Below are 17,881 nucleotides of genomic sequence, written 5' to 3'. Positions count from 1 at the left end.
GCTTTGGCATGAGCTCCCTGTCACAGTCGGGTCACAGGTGACACTGGTGCTCAAACAGAATAGAAAGCTTAGAGTTTTGAAGGACTGAGCTGCCAGTAATGATGTGTGGGGGCCCCTAAAAACATCGTACTATCAGTCCTTGTCTCATGGTACACTTTTAGACACCTATAAGCAAACTCTCTGCTTGATGCTGACCACATGGTATCACCACAAGACCAGATGAGGCAGGCTGAGGGGGACACTGGCAGGCCGTAATCTACATGATTCACTTACATAACTTGTTCGGTCATAGTCCCCTGAGTTCATATAGACCTTAGAGGGCCACAAAGCAAGTCAGGCTTAAGCACAGGACTTGGGAATTTAATGTGGTTTCCCACTGACTCTTACTGTGCTGCCCTTAACCGTGACCAAAGTTAGAGTAGTGCAGCTAAGCTGGACACTGAGCTGGGGCATTGCCAGCACACTGGAGACAGCTGAGCAAACAGATGTTCAAACTGGTTTTGGTTGGGAATTTTCTCCAGTTTGTCTTTTGATAAGTGAAAGTAAAGAGAAGTGAAATTCTTGTAAAACAATTTAGCCATCTGAATTTCAGTTCTGGATCACATCTTAGGACAAATAAAAAGGGGAGGAAACTCTGAAAAATGATCTTATCCCTTTTATCAGTGCCTGTGCTGTTGTTGTCTGTGTAAGTGATGTGTGTGTTTACCAACTGCAGTTACCTGCATGTGTCCATCAGGCCACACAGAGCTTTGTTGTATAAAATGGCAGGACAACATCAGAGGGTTTCAACACAGAATGTGGATAAGAGTGGCCTGTAACCTCAGCAAAAGCCAGATGAGAGTAAAACAGTATCCAGACCATTTCACGAAAAGTACAAATTTTAGTTTTATGAAGCACGTAGTTCTATTTTCCCTGGTCACATAAAAGGGGATCATACAAGTGTTAGTCATAAAAATGCTATATAAAGACATAAAGCTATCTTTCCATTCCCATTCACAGCTGACTCGCCCATAGACCAATTTAGTCTCTTTTAAATGGTATCTGTCTGTAGTTCTTGTATAATTGCTTGTCTCCTATAGTTTCTAAAACTGGGATTTACTGATTTCTAGAACATATTTCTTGAAGTGTGAGCATGCATGTGTAATACTCTGAATATAAAAATTTTGTGTTGGAAATACTTGGAGTAAAACCAGACGCAGAGATTTCTATTTCCTGGTTTTGTGCTTCAGTCTGCTAGTTGCTCTTGGATCATAGAACAGTATCCTATCCCTAGGAAAGTTTTCTGAATTGGACAAATCAGGTTTTTCAAATAAAAAATAAGATTGTGCTGAAAAAAGAAAAACCCAACCCAGTAAGATCAAAATCGATATTTACCACCAGACAGGTGTGGTGCTCAGCACCATGGCAGAATCCATGGCATCACTTGGACCTCTGTGCACTGCTGAGGGCAAAGAGTAGTTGATATCATCACCTTCTTTTTGCTCCTCCAAGAGCCATAAACGCTAGGCAGTCTTCAGGACAGTGAAGCTTAACTGAGACAAACGTGAAACACACACTTCACATCCCATGAAAGACACGGAAGGAGCCAATCTCAAGGAGCACATGCTCCGGTATTCTCCTGTATTGATGTGCCTCACCCTGAGAGTGCTTGTGGGGGTGCTTCTCACACACATCTCCTGAGCCTGCCAACACAACTCGGAAACAACATGAGAGGAAGCTCTCTCCAAAGCAGTCACAGTTCTGTACCTGGAACAGCTGGAAGCCCTGCAAAACCAGCCTTTCTCACAGTATCCTGGCAACTCTGGATGGAGTGTGCTTATGTGGAAAGAAGGAGAGATAGGAGGGGGAATGATGTGGGGCTGTACAAAAACACTTGTATAAATATGTTCACTTCAGGTTCATATTTGCAAGTGACATGTACAGTGCAACAACAAATTGCTTTGTACTTTTTTTTTCCTTTTTCTTTTTTTTCCCATTGCAGCTTTGGTTTTCTATGAAACCACCAGTTTGAAGATTTTCACCCATGTTCCTAGAATCAGAAATGACAATTAAAAGCAAAAAACATGCAGGAAAAATTACTTTCCTTCAGTTCTATTCTAACACTGAAGTCCCAGTTGCAGTGCTCTTATCTACTATTATTGCTGGGCATTGGTTGCAATGGTGAAATAGTTAAAGGCTTTTTGTGATGTAGCAGTAAGCAGAATTGTTGAACATGCACAATAGCCTTGATAAAATTCTCAGAGGAGGGGAATGCTTTCTGCAGTTGGCAAAGTATGTGCTTGTTTGTTAGATAAAATGTAATTTCACTTCTGGTTTAATCTCTTCACAGAATTCTTGCATTTCAATCCATTTTTGAGAGTCTGAATTACAAAACATTCTGCCTTCATCACTAAATTCATGTATAAACAATGACACCTGAAAATTTAAATATTTGCACGTGAAAAGTAAGGTGTAACATGACCACTGCTAGTTTCAGAGCTAAACTCTTGCACTGGAGATTATGTAGTAAAATAAAATGAAAGCAAACATTTTCACAGCATATTGAGAACTAGCTGTGGTTTCACAGATCTGTTTTCCTTAATCAGCAAAACTTCCTGCTGCTTTGGGATCCCAGATTTAGAAGTGGCCAAGAGACAACACAGGGAGATGGTAAATTACAAAAATGGTTATGTCAACAGTGTTAAAATATTAACAGCAGATTCTGTTTAATGGAACAGCACTGGAACTAGCACGAGCACAGCAACAACATACATGTGTCAGCTTTCAAATTTGGAACAAATCAAAAATCGTTCAATAAAGAAGAACTACCACATGTTTTCTGGAGTAGGGTTTAGCTCTTTGCTCTCTTGGGTTACTTGTGAACCACTAATTTTTGCATTTGAAGAAGATACTTATCTGCTGAATGCTGATTTAATTAAAGAAAAAAATCTTCCATTAAAATTAAATATACTCAAATAAGTTCTCCAGTTGGTAAACTAATCAGAGGTTTTGTGTAATTTTAAGAAACTGAAAATTTATCCTCCACTCTGAAAAGCAGATCTCGGTTTTATGGTGTATGCTTGCTCCATGCACATGAAAAATCCACAGATCCACACAAAATACTGCAAAATTTAACCAGCAAAGCTCAGCTTTTCATTTTCTGTCAGGTTGTAGAATCTCCCCATGCAGCCTGTTGGCACACTAGAGCAAAGGACTCAATTAAATACTTTATATTAGATTCTGAGACACACTTGTAACCTTGCTCATGTACTGGCCTCTACGTGCATTTACACAAAAAAATCGCAAAATAAAACATGACCCCCAGTGAGCAAGAAGCTCTAACATTGTATATTGGACACCAGCACTGATCACAGAAGGAAAGATACCTCCTGAGTCAGAGACTTGCATTTGTCTCTCCCTCCCTCAAACCTGCAGAATCACAGTGACATCCACAAAGGCCTGAAAATCCATCATGTGAATAAATGCAACTCAGAGCTCTCATAGAACATCATGTAAGTCCTCAATGCATGGCAGATCTATGAATAAATGTAAAAATTACTCTGGCACATAACTCTAAATGATGTAAGAAAGCCAATATTGGCTCTGGTCAGTAGAAATGGGACCATTTTATAAGCGGGAGTATTTGCTAAGTGTGGTTGATGAAAATCCCTTCTCCAAATGCTTAAATCATTTTTATCCAGAAATGCATGCATTGAAGAAACCACTAATATCAGCCTCTGATTTCCTCCTAGAATGCCAGTTTATGTTGAGAATTGATTTTTTAATCCACTGTGAAGTCACATGTTTGAATTATTTTTACTTTGTATGTATTCAATTTTCTTTTCTAATTTACAGCTCCGAGAGTCAAACTGAGTCTTTGTGATAGCGCAGTTGCAGTTCTTTGCCCAGAAAAACTGGAACTGGAGACTGAATTATGCCCTGTGGGCAGCCTCACTGTCTCTGAGCAGGGTCGTACAGTCACCTCCTGTAACCTATTTGTCTTTAAGATTAATAAACATGTAACAGACTGAAATGAAACGAGTTTGGATACCACCTCATCTAGAATTAATTCCTTCTAATCCCCATGGCATGGCATGTGAATAAGAGTGAGAAGGAAAAGATTAATTTCTTTTCCTAAATACAACAGGTTTGAGCTTAATCACACACAAGTAGTAGATGTAGGTAAGAAGACTCTTGTCTGAAAAAAAAAAACATACAAAGTTTTGAGTATTTTTGTATTATGATGTGCTTTCTAGTACTTTTCATATTGCATTTTTGGGATGGGATTTACCTCACACTGCTTCAGATATCTGACTTTCAGGCTGGTCAGCCTGGCATTGCTGGTTGACACATGAAACAAGAGGTCACCTAGCCTGCCTCACATACCTATGGGAGTGTCAGAAGAATTTGGCAGTGGAGGTGCCCCTTCTCTCAGGTGGCTAGAAGGGCAGTCCAAAATTACTTCCGGCCACCTCAGTTTTGACAGCTGAATCTCACTTCAGGTTTACAAGTCAGTTGTTTACTTTCTGATTTAAAATTACTGCTAAAACCAGATGCATATAATAAAATAGCCATCACAAGTAAAAGTAGAAAAAAATTCTCTGGCTTTCTCTGGACAACTACAGAAATGCAAATACCAATGGAACACAGTTTTCTTCCATTATGGACTATTTTACTCTTTCCTCAATTCCTCAATTACTCTTTCCACAAACCACAGATGAAAAATAGACTTCTATTAATAATTACATAGAGCTGCACATGACTATTTTCAGTGCATATTTAGAATCATAGAATCATAAAATTGTTAAGGCTGGAAAAGACCTTTAAGATCATCAAGTCCAACTTTCAGTGCAGCACCACCACCACATTCACTATTAAAACATATCCACAAGTGTCACATCCACATGTTTTTTTAATACTTTCAGGGTTGGTGACTTGACAGCTTCCTGGACAGTCTGTTCCAAAGCTTTTCAACCCTTTCTGTGAAAAGAATCTTTCCTGATATCTAATCTGAACCTCCCTTGGTGCGCCTTGTGGTCATTTCCTCTTGTACTGCCACTTGTCCCCTGGGAAAAGAGGCTGACACACCTGGCTGCAGCCTCCTTTCAGGCAGCTGTAGAGAGCAATAATGTCCCACCTCAGGCTCCTTTCCTCCAGATTAAACAGGCTCAGCTCCCTTGGCTGTTCCACATCAGACCCTTCCCCAGCTCTTTCTCTGGACATGCTGCAGCACCTCAATGTCTTTCTTGTAGTGAGGGGCCCAAAACTGAACACAAGGTTTGATGTGTGGCCTGCACATCACTAGTGATGTGCATCACTAGTTGATTTTAAGCTACTAAAGGTCTTGTTATATATTTCTTCCCCCTCTTCATCCTGCCCCATCTGTCAAACAGGTTTTTCTTTTTCCTTTTTATCTTGCATGGATGAACAAGTGACTTGGTACATCAGTACAGTCCCTCTAATCTAAAAGGAGTTATACATTTTGAATTTTTTACCATTCTTAACTTTGTCTTATTCACTTTAATTGGTATTTGAAATTATTGCCTATCCACTTTGCTCATGAAGAGCTTTTTCTCTCTTAGACTAATGCTGTCAGTGGAACTCTTCTGTCTTATAATTAAAGAAACTCATACATTTATTTGTTCCATACAAATCCACATTGTTCCCATTTGAAGATACAAAGACTCCTTAAAAATTCTGACTTCACCTTCCCCATACACCCAAACCATCACTTGTTTGTCTGGCTGGGACCTGGGAGGCTCTCAGGCAATCACACTTTTCCCAGCTGCCCTAGACTCTACTGCTATTTAAGTGGCTAAAATGAATTTAAATTACCATTTTTTACAACCCTGTCTGATACTCCTTCTAAGTCACCACTCATTTTAATCAAAATTTTCCATTTTTACTTCAAGAGGTACAGAAAGGACTGGCAATGGAGCATCAGCTCTTGAAAGCTGTGGGGAAGAGATGAATGTGACTACTGAGACTATAAACAGAACAGAGGAGGAGGAGAAGAAAGAAGAAAGCTATATCAAGAGTTTCCACGGTAGCGTAGTTGTGGTTGCTATATTTTAAAAGATTACATTGGCACAGTGAGAAAGATACAAGATTGAAGGCTGACAAAGACATTGAATGAGTGAGAGACAAAAGAAGATCAATTTGTAGTTTACAAATAACAAACATGTTCAAAGGGTCACTTGGTTTCATCATAGGATTTCCTGAATGAGAAGACACTGGGTCTGGACAGCATTTGTAGACTAAACAAGAACTGCATGGCAAAGAACACTGGCTTGAAGGTAAAGCCAGAGAATCCTGCCTTGAAAACCACTTCCATTTAAGAGTGTGCCTGGGTAGTTATTGAAATAGAATTCCAAACTCCGTTTTCAAAAGAAGGCTGTACACTTTCAAGACAAGCTTAAGCCAAATACAGAGTATCTATAGAACACCAACTGTAGCAGAAATTGGATGCAAAAAAATAGTGTTATCCTGGAAAGTCACATTATTCCTTTTGGAGTTGGAAAATTATTTCTACAAGTCACAAAGCCACCTGAGAATTCAAACAGGCCAAACTGTGCCCCAGTGACTTGAAGCTTCATATGCTGGCTACAATGAGCATGGCTGGAGCTCAATGTGAGGCACTTTGATTTTAGTCTCTTCTTAATATTTGTGTTTCCGAGCTTGATCTTGTGTAGTGAGGTTTTAATTAGAGCAATTTTTCTCTGAACTCTTAGTATTATTCATGCTTGAAAAATACCTACCAGTATCTCAGTAAATGTTATATCTGAGTAGGATGTGATTTTTTCCCTTCTCTGAAGATTTTTGACATTTCAGAAATGTCTTCTAAATTAGAATAAAAAGTGAAAATGTAAAAAAAGTCACAAACCACAAATTTGGGGGTTTTAAATAATGTCAGTTGAATATTTTTTATCATTTCCATTTTCATGCCAAACCTTTCAGATATTTTTAGACTGATTATCATTTGATTTCCAGGTATCAATAATAATAATAATAATTAATAATAATTATTATTATTAATAATAATAATAAAAATATGTTTCGGGCAAATCAGACAGTGGTGTCTGGAAGTCAACAGAGATTATTTGGGAAATTTTTCCAACAAATGAAAACATTATGCTAAAGTATCCTTTTCATAGCTTCAACAAAGGGGCATGCATTTTACAAAAAGCAGTTCTTCAGTTCCTCATGACCCAACATTAAGTGTTTGTCACTGCTGGAGCACAGATCTAATACAACGTGTACTACACAAAGAGGAGATAGGAAGAACTATTTATTTGATTTTAGCTGTAAAGTGCAGAATTCATTTTTAGCTGAAGATGGCATATCTGAAAGTTCACTTTCATTCTCTCTTCAGGCTGATTTTCACTTGCCTTTTCTTTAATAGAGCATCTCAAAAGAGTATAAATTGGAAAAAAACCACAATGAAAACAACAGCTAGCAGTGCCAAGGATGTATTTTAAAAGTCTCTTTCACAGATGGCAGACAGAGGAGCTGGATAAGATGATTTTGAACTCTACTGTGGTCAACAGCTGCTATTGAAAACACCTTGTTTTAACTTGGAGGAAGGTACATCTGGAGGAAGTCAGTCTAATCATGGAAATTATGAATGAAACTGGCCAAATGAACTGCCATGAAGTGCAGTTCCCGTATTCAGGCAATGCACAGCCTTTAATTAGATATGTCTTTCAATTTGGGAAAAGGTTTTACTGAAACCTCATTAATGTAAGGAGCTAATCAACTCTTATAACTGCACTCACCAAGAGAATTTTACCTTTAAACAATTCACCCTGAAATCATTTGCCAGGCTACAGGTCTTTCCTGCAAGGATGTGTAGTAGACACATTTTTAACTTGTTGTGAAGCATCTGTCTCCTGTTCCAGTCAACGAAGACTGTTCCAGTCTGTTTCAGCTGTGTCGTTCACACACAACACTTGTAGCATGAGCAATGCAGTGCTTATCCTGATCCTAACAGGGCACTGGAAAATTGTTAGGAAAAAAATTTCTCATTTCTTATTTACCAAAAATCTGTAACCACACCCACTTAAAATCAACACTACACCATTACTGAAACGTGACAAATGAACCAACATCAGAGGGAATAATTAACCAGTTAAGAGAATAATTATGTGGTTTTCTTCCCCCTCTCTAGATGGGGCAGATAAAGAAAACAATGTACAAAAAAAAAAAAAAAAAGTCACGTTGCTTCCTTTTTGAGATACATAAAAACAATGCTGGGGTGGGTTTTTTCACATCCAGACATAGATATATGCATAAATAAGTTGATCTGTGCTATTCTCATAGCATAACTTTGTCATCCTTGACTTTGGGGAGCCCTGGTAAAAATAAAGGCAGCAGTAAAGCCTGAGCATCTGAATGCTTTAAGTCACATCATTCCCAGTGACAGAATTTTGTTTTCATTCTGAGCAGATTCTGTTTGTGCTAGAAGGTTCAGGAGACAGCAAAATGCAGCCAACAAACTCATAAAATAGATCCTGTCAGACAAATACAACTTCCTTTAAAAAGCAAGTATCATTATTGTTTGAATTAGAAAGAGAAGAAAGTGTCTAACTCTAAAGAGCTTGTATTATAGTCCTGACATTTGGGCTACTTCACTTTCTTAATTTTTCATATTTTCTTTGTCAGTTCTATGGAAAAATCAAAGTGGTTTTAAGTCATTTTTTAATGGGCAGAGCACACTCAAACATAGAGTGGTGTGGTCCAGGAGGGTGGTACACTCATTGCTGTCTGTCACCAATCTATATGGCTCCCTCAGAAATTAAGTGATGTTTTCAAGTTGATCATCCTTTAAAAAATGGATGGACATCAATGCCTCCTGACCACAAATAAATTTAAAAAGTAGAACTATTAACAAAATTTTTACTACCAATCAATCAAGAAAGTGTTTCAATTGCCATTACACAGACAAAGAAAAATGCCCTTCTGCAGAAAAGAGACAGAAAATGCCATAATTTACATCAATGAAGTAATTTAAGGCAATTTTTAGTTTCTCAGTGGAAAACCTTAAAACACAAAGGGTTTCTCCAATAAGTGACAAATATTGATATATTCTCCTTATAACAGTGTCATTATCAATAACTACTGGTAACATAATTGTACTGTCTTTTCTATGAATCATTGAACTGAGCAACATTTCTTATGTGGTCTCCTTTTTTTTAAACTTATATTTTCTGCTGTGATTTAGTCATTATGTTGCTCTCTAGACATACTGAAAGCTCTGGCTCCATTCTCCAGAGCCTTAACCTTTGGTAAAACAAGGGAAGACAGCACAATATGTCTCTTTCTCACAGGCAGGGCAGCCTAACACCAGATAGAAGCTACTGAGGAAAGCTTTTTATTCTCATGCTCCCTTCTCTTGAGACAAGATATCTCAATTAACTCTAAGCTTCTAGGAAGAGGAAATAATAAGAAAAAGGCATTATTTCATCATGGTTTAAAACTTTAATACAAGGGTTTGTGAATAATGACACATTCTAGAATGCATGACCATGCTTTAAAAACCAAGATTATATCATCTTCTTGCCAATACCTGGTTTAGAACCGTTTAATTTCCAAAGCTGATCTTACTTCAGCAAAGACAATTGTGCCACACTATTGGTGAATTAAAGTTGTAGTTTTGTCATAATAGAGATATTTTATGTAAAAAAAAGACACACTGAGTCGTTTAGTTCCTGCTCCTACAGAAGTTTGTTTGATTCATCCATGAAATGTAAATTGTCTCTCTCTGTTTTCCTTGCAGGGAAGAGGGAGAGGAGAGGAAGGAATTAATACTTTTAGGTATCAATATCAACGAACAAATTTTTTTACCCATGAAAATGTTTCCCAAAGGGAAAAGAAAGACCTGTCATTCAAGTAACAGAATTCAAATGGTTCCATTGTCACTCAAAGATAACTTTTGGGAGTAAGATGTCAATGGCCCAGCTGCTTCACCAGCCACGCACAGTGAGCACTGATATTCAGACTGGAAGCCAGCAGCCTTGAGGTAAACTGCAAATTAAAATGGTTTTCACAGACTCCAGGGGGTCCCATCAACATTATTTCAAATGAAATATTAACAGAATATATTCATAAGTAATAGTTCTAGATGATCTAATAGAGTCAAGTCTTGCATTTACTTGAAACGAATGAGCCACAACAGAGCACGTCATTGCTTCAGAGTGGGTTTGCAGTGCTTATGTCTGTGAGACAGCAGCACGAGGCACTCCTCAGAGAGACACTAAAAGCCACCAGAAAGTCCTGAAGGGTGTGACAATCAAGCTGAAGGCTCCAGTATCGTGCCAGGGTTATGAAACAATCAGCAGACTGGTGTGCACAATAACTTCAACCCTTCTTTGATGCTTGAAATAGGCTCTGCTGAATGCCAACCCTCCCAGATGAATGCATTATAAAACTTGCTGAGGAAGTGCCAGGAGTACTCAAACTACATCCCAGAGGTATTCAGGCACATCTTATTGCATATTTTTAGCTGTCACACATGACAGTAACTACTGCTTTTGTTGTACAGTAAATACCACCATCCACTCTACAGAAAAGTAAACTTTGAAGTTTAGATGTGTACAGTGGAAAAGGTGACCAATTTACTCAGTCATTCATTTTTCACTTTCATAGAGTAGACTATGCCATAGATCCTAATGTATTGGTATTAATCAGACAACATTCTAATCATATCTCATCAGTCAGCTTTGCACAGAATAGAGTACAGAGAGGAATACTAGAACCGACAACATTGTAAGACCCAAAGACTGTCCTGGGTACCATGTATCTGCAGCCAAACTAAACAAAATAACGTGACAATTTCTAGCATCAGGCTGATGTGCTGTGTTTGACTTTTACATAATTCATCATTCTGTTTTTCTAACAAGTAGCATAGATTCTGCTGGGTTTTGTCTTCTTACCTATGCAGAATATTGAAGAGTTCAGTTCTATGCAACTAGAAACAGTTGTGGAATGGAAGAAAAAGAATTCTTCCTATTATGGATGCATGGTCACAGCATATATAACTGTGCCAAAGCTCATCCAACATAATTTTAATCGAGATTTCTGCTCCCAGTGAAGTTGTAACTGCACAGGCTAGCTCTGTAAGTATCTACCTAGATCTCAAAGGTGCAAAATTTGCAAGAAAAGGAAGTATCTTTAATGAGACCAGCTGCTGTAGCTGGAATTGGCAGAGAAGTTTCTGGGTACCACAGATCCTTTTAATTGGGACCGAGGATGTATTTTCATGCTGGCACTAACATGGCCACAGTGCCATCAATATTTGAAGTGGCTGGGAAGTTCTCCCTGGTACTCCAGGTATCATCTGATGAGTGTACCACACCTCCCACTGTCATTCAAGCCATCCCCTGCCCTCAAGCACACACACATTAATATCCTGCCTCAAAAGCACTATTGAGAAAACATAATCGAAGGGAGAAGAAGTAAGAATAAAGAAATGGAATATGAAAATTTGTAGAGCAGAACCAGAAAACGCCTTTCCTGAACCATAAGTTATGAGTAGGTGCTTATAAACTACTTGTCAGGAATAATTTTTTGTAGCATTTTTTAGGACAGTTTATTACACACAAAAGTCTCTATTTGGTCCCAATCATTTTGTACCCATTTAATTGTTTCAAGAAATCACACTATGCAAAGAAACGTTCATTTACTTTAAAGTTTTTTTACTTTCAGAACTTTTTTGCTGAAAATTAGGTTCAGTCTATATGACTTCCTTTGTCATACAGAGTAGAACAGATTTCTACATCCAGATTCAAATACTTTATGGAATATTGAATGGATAAAATGGATATTGAAAATATTGTCTCAATACAAAAATTAGTTTACCTAGCTTTGTCAACCCCACTCCCCCCCAATAAAGGTGTTAGAGTATGTGTCAAGATCTTTTAGTAAAAGAAGGAATATATGTTGAACATTAAAACTGCAATGTGAACAGAAAAGAAAGTTATATAAGTGAAAAGAAAGTTATATAATGCTGGAAATTAACAAAAGGAGTGGGTCTTAAAACATTTCCATGTAGACACATGACTGAAGAGTAGCTCCTTATGGCTACCTGACAATGTAGCCTGACTTCCAAGAGTTTGGACAGGATACCCTCTTTCACTCTTTGAGAAAACTGACAATCAATAAAATACCCAAGGCTCCTGAACAAATTTTTTAAAAGTGGAAGTTTGTTTACAGTAACACTATCAGGATATATAAATATGTGATATAGGCCAGACACAGTAAAGTATCAAGTTTTAGGACCATTAGGTCTCCAACAGGAATTTGAAAACAGTTTATAACAATAGGGTCGTCTTAATCACTTAAGCAGTGTGTAAAATGTTTAGACACCCATATAATCCAAGTGCCAATTAACAAATCTCATGACTGCCAAATTACTTCCATATTTCCTCTTTTGATCCTGAGACTAGACTAAAAGTAATTTGTCAAAAAATTTCTTCCATTCCAAGTGACTCCATTATTGCCTTTTTACCATAATGGCACACCAGAATGTATCATCTCTGTGGTTTGCTAATGAAAGAGTAAGCAATCACCTTGATGCTCCACTTCCTATGAAAACAAATGTACACGGAACAAAATCATCACTTATATAGCACCTATCCCTTTTATTCGTGTTGTTCCTTATTTCTTTTTAATTTTTTTCTTTTATTGTGGCACCATTTTAACCTTAATTAAAAAAAAAAAAAAAAAAGTACCATGTTCTTGTATCTTCTTTCCTTGATAGCTTCTGGCATTCAAAAAAAGGAGACTGGCCTGCCAGAAGCTGAAGAATCTGTAAAAGTCTCCAAATATGTGGGGGATAGTGGATGACACATGAAAACAGTCATTTACTGCCAAAGGGGATAAACTTATTTGGCTTTGGTTTTGTGTCTTTACCTATGCTTTTATTGCATTTGGTAATATATGTAGTGATTTAAAGCAAAATGAAGTGAATGAGAGGACTCCCAGAAGTTTTGGTGAGCTTTGAATGAGACTTTTTTTTGCACAGATTATACCCTGGGGACAGAAAATGCATTCATTAAGCACTGTGCATTAAAGTAACACAATATGAAAGCTATGCAACTGTGTAAAATACAGTTGCTATAACTCGACTTAAAATATCCTGAAATGTTTTGCTTTATGGCATTAAAAGTAACTCATTTTCTTGGACTGTTGTTGCTAAGGTTTGGTTTATGTAAGTGTTTTAAGAAGAGAGCAGTCTGAAAAATACACAACTAGCACAGCAGAGAACTCATTATTCTTTCAAATGCCGCTTTTGAAAAACCTTTCAAACTTTTTATTCTGTTGATTCAACAGGAGAGCCATTTACAAGTAAAAAGAATAGAAAGAAAATGGTGCTTCAAAGCCCTGAAGAAAAGAACTGTTTTGTAACACTTAACAATTCTGCGCTACTGGACCTTGAATTCCCCCAGCTTATCCACATCTGGGGCTGTAAGTAAAGACAGAAGTCCGGGTGTCCCTTATGTCCCTTATTGCCCAGACAATCCTCAGTCCCTGCTTTGGTGGATGAAGATGGCCTCTGGGTCCATGGGCCTGATTCTTCCAGAGGACAAGCATGTGCTGAGCCCTGCATGGATGTACAGTAGGTCACATCAGGTTCTTAACTGGTGAGCTCTGGAATTTCTCTGCAGAGGTAAAACCCAGCACAGCCCAGGTACGGGGGATGTCCCTGACTCATGCACAGCACTCACACAGAAAGCTCAGGGTTTCATGGAGATTTCACTGTGGCTGCGTGGTCACAGTGATCACCCAGCTGGCGCCCAGGATTTCTGCTCAGCTGGCTGATCAGCAAGAGATACTGGTGCAGCTGGGTGCACAAACATTACCCAGATGGATTTTCTAAGTGGAAAGTGATGATGTGACGAGGGAATTCAGCCATAAGAGTGTCAGATGTGGGTAAGACTTAGGAACATGTGGGAAGAGGAATTGATCATAGGAATCCCGCTCTTTTGGATCACCATTCCTGGGCATCCCAGTGATGGATTAGTCAAACTGGAAGTAGGGAATTCCATCCCAGATTTCTGGATGAGTTCTTTACCACTCCCTAACACAACCAATAGAGCAATTCTGGTTACAGACCCCTCAACAAGTCTTCTGTAACATACACAAAACAATTTCATCACTTTAAAAGAGATTGGCTCCATGGTGAATATTTCTCTGCAGATACTCCCTACACAGAAAAACATTATTTTATGGACTCACAGTGCACTATTGCTCAGTTTATGCTAAAGTTTTGGAGGAAGATAACCTTTCTGCTTTCTGAAACAGGCACTGCAGGTCACCTTTCCTAGAACAGCAGTTTTTCTGTGATCTAATCTGTCTCATAGTCTACTCTTGCTTTTGGTAAGGAAGAAATTGACTTTGCAGAAGAATAAGGGAAAAAAAGGCAAACTGACTGCTTTATTACTATGCTGCTGATATTGGAACTTCACCCTACAGTCTTAGGTAGAATTAAAAAATACTCCAAATGTAATAATTCCACAGAAATACTACAAAATTTACCAAAGAAATATATTGCATTTAGAAGAGTGCATTCTAGATACTTCTCTTATATTCAGCAAATATGAGCTTCAGATTGAATTCATTTCAGTCTTTAATTTCTTTTCATTTTCCTTTCTTTTCAGCAATCTCAATCTTGTGTTTAATTTTCAGCAGCTGAGTGCCTAATGTCTGTGTGGCCATGACCTACTATTATGAAATCTGTGTATGGAAATGAGTGTTAGTTATTAATATGGAAAAGAGCAATTTGAAGCAAACAGAATATTGTCGTGTTATCTTACACCAGGGTTGAGAACAATATGTAGGTAATTACTTCTAAACAGTAACACTTTAGTCATTTAGATAGTAACCTGGAAACGGGCAAAAAATCCTAAGGAATCTTCCCACAATTCTTCTTTGCCTTTCTCTAGGTAAAGGAATTATTCCCTTTAAAGTTGGCAAGTTTTGATACTTTGTTGTTTTCTGAGGTAAAGCTCTATTAAAATAGAGAAGAATAGGAAGAAACTCTTGGCATGAAACTGGGTAAATTAAAGTTAAATTGCATAAATCTGTATTAATAAGAAGGAGAAAAAGAAGGATGGGGAAATTATAGCTCTTGTATTCAATCCTAGGCTGCTTTCACAAAGCAAAGTGGCATCTGGTTTTTTTCAGTATTCTTGCAAAAATAACCCTCCTGAAATATCTTATTCTGTTAGACATTCATGCTTGGAGCAACTTTTAAATGGATGTGTCATTGGCAGTCTAACTTCCTGTTTCTTGGCAATATGTAGACAGGGCTTAGAAAACCATTATTTTTAAACGGGGATTTTGAGACTTCAGCTCTGACACTGATTTGATTCAATTCTTTTCATATTTTATTTCTAAGTGCATTTCAGCTGGACAGATTTTATTAATAAATACAATTTTGATATTAAGTTACAGATGGGGTTTTAAAACAGCTAAGTGCCTGCAACAGCAATAGCAAGAAAATCTTGCTTCTGTGTATAAGGAATCAGGTACTGGTGATTCAGTATGGACCTGAATGGTGCCCCTGTTTCTCCGAGCACCTGAGTCATTTGGGGTGGGAGTCAGCTGGCTGGAATGCTGGCATTTACTTAGAGCCACATTTTTAAGTCAACTGACACACCTTCAAAAGCCCCCATAAGGATTTAACTAACATATAGAGATCAAAGCTATAAAATAGAGCTCAGCTGAATTCCATGGAGGAAATGCAACAGCCAGGTGCAGCCTGACTGAAATAAGTGTGCTGGGCTTTCTGGTGAGATACTTTTCTTAGTGCCTGTTTTCTGGCAGAGGAACACAGCAGAATAGGAGAAGATGAAATATGGGCAGAGCACCACCATTCTCTGATAGCTGATGAGATAAATGTATTTAATCCTGAGGCTGGAGAAGTACTTCTCTGATAATCAACATATCATGGTCAACATATTTTGCATCTTCCAATTTCTTCCACTCAGCAAATACTTTTCTACTCAAACACAACAGAATGCAAAAGGGAAAACATTTCAGCTGGATCAAAGGCCTATGATGAAAACACCTAAAGCATTAGCATTTGGGGCACACTAACACTGCAGAGCCTTTTGTGAGGGTTTGTTTGCCCAGTAGGAAATGTGGGTGGGACTCTCCACCACAGTGCTTGTATTATCTGTACTTCTCAAGCCAGATAATTTATAAGAAACTTGGAATCTTTCAATGGATTCATGTTGTGCCATCTAGATAAAGTCTTCAGCGACTCCAAATTTACTATTTAAAGAGCCTGTATGCTTCTTGCCAAGATTATTTTTTCAGACATTCTTTTCAGAATGTTCACTGGTAATATCAACTGAATTGTCTGAACAAATGCTTAATAAATTTTCAATTTGAAATTCTGGGTTAATATATGAGAGGCTTTCAGTTTCCACGGAAAATTATGCATATCTCCAAGTGAATAAGTGAAGCTGAACTAAATGTTGTACTCACCAGATTTTTAACTGATACTTTCTCATTACTAACAAAGGAGTAACACAATCTGTGCATTTTTTGGAGTTGCCCTATATTTTTGAAGTTGCCCTCCACTTGAACAACTTGCCTATTTGGAATGAGACAAAACGCGATACTGAGGGTGAAGCACCACAATATACAGCCTGCTCTCTTGGGATGGATCATGATTTCTACAAACACTCAAAATTTGTGCTTTTCATTGATACTATGATCCCAGCCCCTTTGATGCTGAACTGCTGGAAGAGGACTCTTCAGGGACTGTATCTCATAACTCAGACTACTGGATACTTACCTGCCTCTGATCTCCCTTCCAGAAAATCGTATAAAACCTGAGCTTGCACATTAAATTCTGCTGGGAGTGCTCTTATCAGAAGCATTTGGTCCGTGCCTATGCTGAAAAGAGCTGTCAGCCTGCCTAAACTGAGAATCCAGTCTGTAATCTGTAAATTCATCTACAGCATCTGGCCAGGATTAAAAAGACCACAAAGTTTGAATGAGAGGATATTTTTGTGCATAGATAGGATGAAGGTCTTCATATGACACTTGAATGAGTGGAATATGGACAAATTCTGCTGTGAAACAAAGACATCAGCAATTCCACACTAAAATATTTCTCCAAAGAAATCTTTTAGTTGCATGTATGTTACATACATGTATTTTATATTTACATTTTTGGGAGATACATTTATATATTCATTGGACTAAGTGCCATATCTAGAAACATCAAGATATTTGAGAGTCTAACAGTCCAGTGTTTTTAAAGTCCCCAGTCTGAAAGAAGTCCAGTAAGATATCTAAATACCTCAGAAAATCTGGCTTCTAAACACTCAAAAATAAGTGTCAAAATAATATAAACTCACTGAAAAATCATACTGCTGCACCATTCAGCCATCCACCAAAACACACCGTTACCACTTTCTCACATATCCTTATCAGATGCATATTTACACAACCTTTCTGAAATTTAAAAGACTAGCACAAACATTTCTTATTAGTAACAAACTCATGGTACAAAATTATTTCCTTACTTTTGGGAGGGAAGCTCTCGATCCTGAGCTTTGCGTGGTCATTGTCAAAACTGTAGTGATACCCAGTGCAACTCTGGCTGGAGCAGCATCCATATTGATCCAGAAAGAAACCCAGGATAAAATGACAATCAGCAGGCTAGGAATGTACATCTGGATTAAATAGTATCCCATCTGACGCTCCAAATGAAACTTGACTTCAATGCATGTAAACTTTCCTAGAACATGAAATTACTTTCATAAATGCTTTTTGCACATTTGTATCTTGTTTTCTGAACATAAGTTAAATTTGTGGCCTGTTTCCTAACCTAATACTGCAAGCAGATCCTGATACACAAACACTTGTCAGCCACTTGTTGCATACT

At 37.9% G+C, this 17,881-nt stretch overlaps 1 protein-coding gene across 4 annotated transcripts in view; it reads right to left on the bottom strand.

The window, feature by feature from the left end:
- Positions 1 to 17,881, bottom strand: part of GLRA2 (glycine receptor alpha 2) — a 129,212-nt gene that overhangs the window by 55,645 nt on the left and 55,686 nt on the right. For 3 of the 4 annotated variants that reach the window (XM_066176852.1, XM_066176850.1, XM_066176849.1), the window contains exon 7: positions 17,520 to 17,734. In XM_066176852.1, the coding sequence (XP_066032949.1) occupies positions 17,520 to 17,734 (215 nt within the window). The remainder of the gene's footprint in view (positions 1 to 17,519; positions 17,735 to 17,881) is intronic. The other variant, XM_066176851.1, reaches the window with a different exon arrangement.

Source organism: Chamaea fasciata, unplaced genomic scaffold (assembly GCF_029207755.1).
Source record: "Chamaea fasciata isolate MVZ Bird 193981 ecotype frontalis unplaced genomic scaffold, bChaFas1.0.hap1 SCAF_2, whole genome shotgun sequence".
NCBI lineage: Eukaryota > Metazoa > Chordata > Aves > Passeriformes > Sylviidae > Chamaea > Chamaea fasciata.
This window is presented reverse-complemented; position numbering and strand designations above follow the sequence as displayed.